General features: G+C 38.1%; 1 protein-coding gene and 1 long non-coding RNA gene across 2 annotated transcripts in view; both read left to right on the top strand.

Annotated features, from left to right (window-relative positions):
* The window catches only part of DYRK4 (dual specificity tyrosine phosphorylation regulated kinase 4), a 46,690-nt gene extending 37,526 nt beyond the window's left edge, over window positions 1–9,164 (top strand). Inside the window, exons 14-16 of the mRNA XM_069101439.1 lie at window positions 1,503–1,632; window positions 4,865–5,037; window positions 8,812–9,164. Of these exons, the coding sequence (XP_068957540.1) occupies window positions 1,503–1,632; window positions 4,865–5,037; window positions 8,812–9,089 (581 nt within the window). The 3' untranslated portion in view covers window positions 9,090–9,164. The remainder of the gene's footprint in view (window positions 1–1,502; window positions 1,633–4,864; window positions 5,038–8,811) is intronic.
* The window catches only part of LOC138171930 (uncharacterized), a 615,043-nt gene that overhangs the window by 339,445 nt on the left and 265,264 nt on the right, over window positions 1–10,334 (top strand). The gene's annotated exons all lie outside the window — the stretch shown is intronic.

The raw sequence follows: 10,334 nt of genomic DNA on the forward strand, positions 1-10,334 counted from the left end.
CGGTGTTCTCAACGGCTGCCCAGAGTCTCATCTGGTCAAATCACACAACACTTCTCAAAGTGAGCCCCAAAGCAAAGCCTCCCATCAGGGCTTATATAGCCTTCTCCTGACTCAGAGAATGTAACAACCCTCTTGACCCACTGCCCAATCACAAAGCACCAAGGTGTGGGCGTTCCTGAAAAACAAGCCTCCCACCACAGGCTCCAAGTGCACTTAACCTGGGGCAGGGAAGATCTTAAAAAAATTTGCATTCCTATAACAATAGGCAGCCAAAGTATTTCAGTGGTACTCTCTTTTTGTCAGAAGAAAGTAAAGAAATCCTCCAGAATTTTGAGGGGAGTCCTGGTGGTAAACATTTTGGAGGACAAAGATAAGAGTTGCTTAGAATTGAGGGGGTCATGGTTGAGTTGTGATCTGGATTAATTACTGGGAGGTAACTCCTGAATTGATGAGATCATAGATCCATTTTAGTGTATGCAAATCATGTATATACACATGTACGTCCACAAACATTCATACATATACATATATAACGTGATATATATGCATACACATGGTATATTCACCCCCTGAATCGATGAGATCATAGATCCATTCTAGTGCATGCGAATCATGTATATACACATGTGTGTGTGTATATACACATGTGATTTTCATCTTAGATGAGATCTTTGAAGCCAGTGTCTTTATTTTATAGAAGAGGAAATTTGTCAGAAAGTGACTTCTCCAAGTTTATGCAGATAGTGTGTAACATAGGATTCAAACCAGGATTTTCTATATATGAATTCGATGTACTTTCTATCATGCCATAATCAGAGGTCATTAGTCCAGCACCTTCATCATATAAATGAGGAAACTATGGCTGGAGAGGATTTGATTTGTTCAAATAATTTAACTAGGATGGGACAACTGGGGCTTAGCTCCAGGGTACCAAAATTTGGGGATAACATGTTCTTCTTTAGCAAGTAGCAACTAGTTGGTAAAAATAATCAACTAAAATAGGAAATAACTAGATATCACACTTCTTCCCCTCACACTTCCAAATTATCTTCAAAATTATGTTTTGGTTAAGTATTAAGCTTGGAGTGCACTCCTTGAACACATAGCATCTACTGGAGGGAGAGGAAGGGGGTAGTGGGGCAAGGGAGGCTCAGAAGTTTGCTGGGTTTCATTTAAAAGGTTATTATTCAAAATTCAAACTACCTAGCAGACAATCCACTTTGGGGTGTGTGTGTGTGTGTGTGTGTGTGTGTGTGTGTGTGTGTACTTATGTACTCGCCTACACATTCAGGTACCTGTTCTGGTCACAAGTAGCAGGGAGGGAGAGGTGGGATTTCCTAGAATGAACTGAGTAACCAGCTCTAATGGGTGGAGCTTAATTGACTAAGTCTCTGATTGGCTACAGAGGATCAGGTACCCAGTTGGGAGAGTAGTTGGGAGAATGTTTTAATTGTGAGGAATATTTGCACCTGAAACTAAAAATGAATGTTGTATCTCTAAAGATTCCAAAGGTTTTCCTAAAAATATAACCAACAACAGGGGGAAAAAAAGGTATCCAGATTCCAAGGATCTCACCATGGTGCTGAAAACCTACGATACCAGCTTTCTGGACTTTCTGAAAAAGTGCTTGATGTGAGTTGGTCAGGGCACCTTTCCCTAAACTCTTCCTCATTGCTTTTGTTGTCATTGCCCTCCTTCATAGCTGGGAAAAGTGGGGACTAGGAAATATATATCTCATTCTGATTTTCCCTGGCAGTGGTGTTCAAATCAAGTTCTTAAAGTCCCTTCTGCCTCAATCAGATGACCGTAGAATTTAAAATGAGGTTTTCCAATAGACATTAGCTTACTCTTCTGGGACAACAGAGTTTTAGGTTACTTTGTTAATTCTCCTGCTTCCTTTCTTCTTTACTACCATGTGTTTTCCAAGGTAAGGATTGACTTGTGGATCTGGTGTTTCATAGCTATTGGAAAGGCCATTGTAGTTTGTATATGACAGGGATCAAATCCTATTTTGAATCTTAGAAATGAAGATCTGCCTAGTTCACCAGGCATAGTGAAATGACAAAGTTCCTTGTCTTATTTTCACTGAGACACGAAAACAGACTCAGAAGGGAGCAGTAGTAGCTGCAGTAGCCACAGATCACATTCTTTAATGCTTTGAAGCTTACAAAGTGCTTTCCTTAAGATATCCTTGTGAAAGTTGATAAAGTATTTTTACCCCTGTCTTACAGAAGAGGAACATGAAGTTCAGTAAAATTAAGTAACTGTCTCCAATCACACAACTAGTTCATGTTGGGGATGGGATTTAAACTTCAGGACACCTGGCTCAAAGTCTAGTTCACTTTTTATTTTTCATCTGGACCTTTGACTTCATTGGGATGAACTTCCAGTGAAGAACCCCCCTTTGCTGAAAAAAATTAGCAACTCACCTCATAATTATCTTAGAGTTGCTTGGTCACATAGCTAGTGTGTGTCAGAACCCATCAGATCTTCCTGGCTCAAAAGCCAGCTCTCTATCTACAATACCACTCTGCTGCTCTTACTTTTTTATTATATATTATTTTAGTGCCATCTTGCCAGTAGGTTCATCTAATTATTGAACTGTGACTTGAATGTCTAGGATCTCTTACTGGCTCAATCATGGACTAGACAAAAAATTATGTGGTTTCCCTATCTATATAGCTTATCTTCCCTAAGTACAGAATAGAGAGGTAGCCTTGCTTCCTACTTTACTCTCAGGGAAGCTATATTGAGCTTGCTACAATCTTGACTGGAGGTCTGACATCCTCTACAAGCAAATGACTTCACCTCTGAACCTCAGTTTCCTCATCTGTAATGTGAGGGGGTTGGATTAGATGAGCTCCAAGGACCTTCTAGATTAGATGGCAACTAGAGTTACTAAGGTAACTCTAGAAGAGAACCCTAAGATCAAAGAACTGAGAGTTTAGAAATAGACAATCACAAAAATGTTAGGAAATCCATTCACTGAAGTTCATGCAACTGATTTATCTCAACCTTTAGTCTTAGCCTATTTACTTTTCATTTAAACATTTTAAAAATAAACCTTCAAACCTTATCAGAAATATCAAAGTCGAAGTTGATTAAGGGGTGATTCAAGAGCAAGGTCTCTCAATCTGGGGTTTGTGAACTTCTAAAAAAATTTGATATATGTTTCAATAGAATTGGTTTCCTTTGTAATACTACATATTTCATTTAAATAGTATAATTTTTTATAAAATTTAATAATTTATTTTAAAATATCCTTCTGAGAAGGGACTAAAATGATAGTAGTCTGGGAGGTTAGCCAATTAGCCTAGGAGCCTCTGAGGGCATTCCTGTATTATAGCCACACTGCAATAAATGATAAAGATTCATAAGGATGAGTTTGAAACATTATTTAAAGATTAAATGACATTCACTATAATCTCAAAAAGGAGATGGGGGAAAATGTATTGTGCTTTGGTGAAGTTGGTAAAATTGAAAATTTTTGACAAAAGGAGCAAATTTCAGTTATCTAGAAAATTCACATTGGTAGAACACCTCATTCCCTTACAAATTCAGATAAATGATGCCTTACTATACATCATTCAGTACTAAACTTAGTATAGAAAACTTAGTACTGGGATATTAGCACTCAAGAAATCTTCTCAGTTATTATTGAGTTTGGAACTCAGCTCAGTCAATTGACTCCATACACTTAGCTAGGGTCAAATTGTACTTTCATAAGTTCAGGGTTTCCCAAAAATTTAGTGCAGCTTTAAGCTTTTAGAAAACTCAATAGAGTTGATTTGATTGAAATCACCTGGTGGATGCAATATACCTAATTTTTATAGAATATAACAAATAAATTTTTAAAATGATTGTCTGAATGAAATTAGGGTCTTTGTTATTCAATGTAGGGGCAGCATCTAGAGGTGGCTCAGTGGATAGAGCATTGGGCCTGGAGTCAGGAAGACCTGAGTTCAAATCTGGCCTAAGACACTATCTGTGTGACCCTGGGCAGGTCACTTAACTCCATTTGCCTTACTTTCTTTGTCTATAAAAATGAGTGGGAGAATGAAATGGCAAATTACTCCAGTGTCTTTGTCAAGAAAACCACAAATGGAATCACAGAGATTCAGACATGCCTGAAACAACTGAACTAATGTCAATTAGTCCTAATGTCAATACTCCCCCCTCCCTGTGGCCCACCCTTCCTGCAGAAATTGCTTATTAATTTACTGTCTCAAAACTTTTCAATTTTAGAGACTTCATAAAAGAGCTAGACTTTGTGTACACAGCTTTTGGAGAAACAGTAAAGCTGATTGATCATTTCTATATATTATTATTAATATGTGTCATTTCTCAAGAATTTAATCCTCCCTGGTGCTTAATGGATGAAATCTTTTAGATTGATTGTATAGGTTCTCATGGGTAGAGATATTCTTTACTATTTCTTTTAAATAACATATAGAAGAACCTTCAAGAACCCCATGCAACTGGGATCCATTTTTTCTTAAAAGGTTTCACAAATATTTGTTCTATATAACTAGAAGCTATTATCATATTTGGTCAAAGTCTAGAATCCACTTTCCTTCCATCCCCACAAACACATGATTTATATAAAACCTGAATTTTACATAATTCTATGATGTTTTTCAGTACACATGCATGTCCCACATTGACTCATGAGAATTATTTATATTCAGAGTGGCCTTATAGTCTAACAGGGTCATCTCTATTTTATAATGATACCTTTGATTTTGAACCTGTCTTAAATTAGAATTATTTTTATGTAGGCTATTTTTAAACAAGCATTTTAGTAAAAAATTTAAAAATCCAACGAAAAATAATTGTTTCTTTTTGGGGATTTGCTGTCTTCTAGATGGGACCCTGCACTTCGAATGACTCCTGACCAGGCTCTCAAGCATGTCTGGATTCAGGAGTCAAGGAATCTTAAAGGACGGTCCAAAAGCCAGACCATGAGGAAAGCCAGTCCCTGCTTCCTTGCAGAGAAGAAGGAAAAAGCCCAGCAGCAAGCCTGCTTGGGAAAGACAGGTATAATTCTACAAGTTCCTAGTTCTTTAGCCCAGGAACCTAGAGATTTGGGCACCTATAGAGTTCTTTGGATATAGAATTCTCCAGACTAAAAGTCTTTGGCTAATAGGTTCACTAAGTTCGACTTCAATAATTCCAGCCCTTTGCTATTGTCTCTTTAGTTTCTTGGTCATTCCTGTTCTGTTTCTATCACATACCTTGTAATGTAATGCCAAGGAAAGGCAACTTCCCAAGGTTCAAAATACCAGCATAGATGCTCTCCATTTTATTCAGTGACAAATTAAGGACAGAGAAGATCAAAACATGACATCATTCAAAATACAGCATTTACTAAGTGTGATTAAATAATCTCCAAGTACTACCCCACCCCAGGACCTTACATTCATTCAATCAATTACAAAATCCCTGTTCTAAATACTACTCCACCCTTAGGCTGTACCTTCATTTAGTCCATCACAAAACCCCTTTTCTCAAATGGAGATTAGTTTCCAAACATAAGTAAAGTACATTCATTTGTTCAACCATAGAACACAAAAAGGTCAAAAGTTCCCCACCCCTGGATCACAATTGAATCTACCCCAGAGTTACATCAAGTTTAAGCACAGCACTTAATACCCAAATGGAGGTCTTTCCTTCATCTTGACAGGAGGCAAATTCTCAGCAATCTTAGTTCCTGGGGAGACAAGGCTTAGCAAGGCCACAAGATACATTGCCAGTCTCTTCATTAATTCATCCTCTGTCTGCAGAACAGTCCTAGAACCCCTGAAAACATTAGCAAAACCCTCTCCCAGGATTTCTGTAAACATACAACAAGAAAATCCTTCTTCAGGGCTTCTGAACCAACAGAAAGGTTCCCAGACCCCTGCAACAACAGCACTGTCCTTCACCAGTGGACAGTATTCACTCTGTCTGCAGGACAGTCTCAGTAGCTCTGAACCAACAGAAAGGTTCCCAGACCCCTGCAACAACAGCACTGTCCTTCACCAGTGGACAGTAGTCACTCTCTGTCTGCAGGACAGTCTCAGGAGCTCTTAGCCAACAGCCAGGTTCCAGGACTTCTTCAACAGGACTGTCTTTCACCAGTGGACAAATCTGGCAAAACAACATCAAAACAGACAGACAAAGTACCAGCAAAACAGCCATGTCTCCTCAGTCCTTGGCAGCTCAGGGGGCAGGTCTCAAAAGTCCAGGGCGATTCAAAGTGGCCCTCAGCAATCCTCTCAGTCTCTCTCTGCCTCCACGAGGGTGCTGCTTCCAAAAATTTCTTCCTCTCTCTTGTCTCTCCAAATCTACATCACCAGCTCCTCCCAGTTCAGGACTCTTTTCACATCAACAAGTCCATCCCACAGGTGGGATTAATAAGCTCTGGGTTTTAACACAATCAATTTGAAAACCAAGCCAATACAGGGGGATCTTTATATTCCATTACTATCACATACCCACACCTACTAGTTCTAATGTTTTTTATTTCTGTACCCTTTCCCCTTCAGCAATTTCTTTTTATTGTATGATCTACACACATCCACCCATACACAACTGTTTGACTCCTTGTTGAATGGAAACAGCCTGAGGTCCTGAGAGATCTTCATTATACTCCCAGCACATATATAGCCACTTGCAGTGACTCTGACAAATCAGATAACCTTTTTGGGCCTGAGATTCCTTCCGGCATCATTTATCATTTGCCTCACAGGGTAAATAAAATTTTTAAAAATATTTTTTAGTTTTAGTTCCAAATTCTTTTCTTTTCTCCATTCCTTCTCCCACCCATTGAAAAGGCAAGAAATATGAAATCCATTATACATATGAAGTCATGCAAACCATTTATACATAGCCGTATTATTGAAAAACAATAAAGTGAAAAAATATGCTTCAATCTGCATTCAAGAGTTCTCTTCTGGAGGTGGATAGCATTTTTCGGCATGAGTACTTTGGAATTGTTATGGGGTAGCTAAATCTTTCACAGTTGATTATTATAATATTGCTGTTACTGTGTACAATATTTTCTTAGTTCTGCTCACTTCAGTTTGCCTCAGCTCATTTAAGTCTTCCCAGGTTTTTCTGAAGCCATCCCCTTCATCATTTCTTATGGCACAATAGTATTCTATCACAATTGTATACCACAACTTATTCAGCCATTCCCCAGTTGATGGGCAAGCCCTTCAGTTTCCCATTTTTCACTGCCACACAAAGTTCTGCTTTAATATTCATTTAAACCAGTTTTAAATATTTATTTAAACCAGTTCTGCTACAAATATTTTCGCACATATAGGTCCCTTTCCTTTTCCTTTGATCTCTTTGAAATATAGACCTAGTAGTGGTATTGCTAGGTCAAAGGGTACAGAGTTTTACAGCCCTTTGGGCATAGCTCCAAATTGTTCTCCAGAATGATTAGACCAGTTCACAGCTTTACCAACAGTTCATTAGTGTCCTTATTTTTCTACACCCCCCTCCAGCATTTGTCATTTTCCTTTTCTGTCATGTTAGGTAATTTGATAGGTGTGAGGTGGCACCTCCGAGTTATTTCAATTTTCAGTTGTCTAATTATTAGTGATTTAGACCATTTTTATATGACTATTGATAACTTTGATTTCTTCTTCAGAAAACTGCCTCTCAGGATAATTTTAAGGAAAGCTTTAGGGACTGACTAGACCTGTGATTTCATTGGTATAGGAAACTGTTGGGTGAGGAAACTCCTCCTACCAACATAGGGAGAGGAGGAACTGCTTTGTAAATTATGAAGTACTACAACTTTATGAAAATGAGCTACTATTGCTGCCACTTTTAAAGATTAAAAGTTATAATTTAAAAAAATATAAGATGCTATTTAATCTCATTTCATTTAAAAAATTCAAATGAATCTAATATTGACTAGATTTTTATTGATACTGAAATCTCTTAGTGATATGATTAACTTCCAGAGCAGTTGTGGGGTTTTTTTTGTTTGTTTTTTTGTATGGAGGGTCCCTGTCAAAAATCCATCAAGGGCCATGTGAGTATACAGCTATTTTATTTTTTTCTTTTAGAATGAGAGAAATATAAAGTGTTTTGCATAGCATGTAAAACATGGAGCTTTTCAGTTAAAACAACAAGTCATTTAAAAATATTTTCTATCTTAAATATAACCAGTAGAGAGATACAAAGGAAGAAGGGATATATGTAGAAGGGGAATAAATAGGTGTAGGAAGAGAAAAGGGTAGGCAAAGTGAGCAACACAGAGGGTAAAAGAGAGAGATACACATAATGAAAGGGAACTCAGTCACAGAGAAACACAGATACAGAGAAGACACATCCTTATCAAATAGCACTGCTAAGAACTCTTAAAGCTTTGTTGTATTTTTAAAAGCACAGGGCACAAATGTAGTTAAGGTTTTTTTGGCTTGTTTGTTTTTTTTACTTTTATTTTTGGAGGGAGAGGGCAGGGCAATTGGGGTTAAGTGACTTGCCCAAGGTCACATAACTAGTAAGTGTTAAGTGTATGGGGTCAGATTTGAACGCAGGTCCTCTTGACTCCAGGGCAGGTGCTCTAGTCACTGCGCCACCCTTAGATAAGTTTTTATACTTGTTCTAAGAGGTAGAAGAAGTTTGATTCTTAGGTTGTTTCCCCATCCCTGATTTATAAGCTAAACTGTCATTGTAGAATGATTATGTTATTGTTGGTTGTCATTATCATCTCCACCATGATTTTCCCAGGGACATACCACCAGATATGTGAGTAAGGGTGTACTCATATATCAACACTTTTTATTCAGTTCCCTTTTATCTTTCTCTTAGCAGAAAAGGCCTCTGGGACAGAGATCACAGACACAACCAAAGATGGAGCCACTGAGAATAATCAGCATTCTGGTGACCAGCAGGTCTCCACCCATCCTTTGGATGAAGGCAAAATGGAAGTCGCAGGGGTAACCAGTATCTGGTTGCCACCTTTAACAGAAGCCGCAGGAAAACCAGAGGCAAATGAGGAATCAAAGGCATGTATAGGCTCCGAGGGAAAGCATAACAAAGAGACATCTCCCAAGAACCCTACATCTTTCTTACCACCCATTGTATGACCTTCATTGGGGATGGATTCTGTTCCTTTCCACCAGTGATTTATATTAGAGACAACTCTTATATTGTACAATATTTCAGATTGTTGTTTTAATTTATATAGGTTCATTAAAAAAATGTCCATTCACACAGCCAGCTGGCATGATTCCTCTTGCTGGGGGTGTGATTCCCCTCCCCCATAAACACACACGCGCACACACACGCCATGCACTCAACCAAAGAGGGACTAGTACTCTAGGTATTTTTTAATCTGTGTCAGGATTATTTTCCCAGACTTCATCCCAATCATTTTTATATCATTTAAACTGAATGCTGGCTCATATCTGTAAATGAAATATGTCTTAATTTTCTTCAGGTCAAAGAAAGACATATAGGAGATAACAAGCTTACCTTAAGCTATTTCTTAAAAGTGGAAGGGTGGCCAGGAAGCACAGCGAGTAAGAGCACTGGCTCCAGTGTTTGAGAAGACCTGGATATTGAATCCCGGGCTCAGATACTTAGCACCCACCCAGAAACACCTGGCCATGTAACCTTGAGCAAGTTACTTAACCCCAATTGCTTAGGGGCGGCCAGGTGGCTCAGCGAGTAAGAGCACCGGCTCCAGTGTCGGGATGACCTGGATCAAATCTGGGCTCAGATACTCAGCATCACACCCAGAAATAACTGGCCATGTCACCTTGAGCAAGTTACTTAACCCCAATTGCTTTAAAAAAAAAAAAGTGGAGAGAGAACACTATGTGCTTGGAACACTTTGGAATATTTGGATCTGGTTCTAGACATCCAGTTTGATAATATTCAACATTAAGGATCAATTACTCATATTCTTTCGGTCTTTCATCCTACTGTATTATCCTATAATGGACATGGTCTGTGTTCATATACCCCTACTTGAATTTTTTGAAAAAAAAATCACATTTTTATTAATACTTTTTATTTTTACATCATATTCATTATAAAAAATTCCTCCCCAAACCCACCCGACAAGTAATTTCTTGTAACAAAGATTAAGAACAGTTTAGCACAACTAACCAATATATTACCTATATGTAACAGAATGGACAATGTTCCATATCCATACTTCCCACCTTTACAATAAAAGAAGGCAGCCACATTTTTCTCAATCAATAACATTTATATAGTGCTTTAAAATTTGCAAAGAACTTTGCACACATTCTCTCATAATGGGTTATATGCTATGGGTATTATTCCCATTTCACAGATGAGGAAACTGAGGTTTAGAGCAGTTA

The sequence above is a fragment of the Petaurus breviceps genome, unplaced genomic scaffold, assembly GCF_028583685.1.
Source record: "Petaurus breviceps papuanus isolate PSGF00001 unplaced genomic scaffold, PetGlider_PUasm1.0 470, whole genome shotgun sequence".
In the NCBI taxonomy this organism is placed as follows: Eukaryota; Metazoa; Chordata; class Mammalia; order Diprotodontia; family Petauridae; genus Petaurus; species Petaurus breviceps.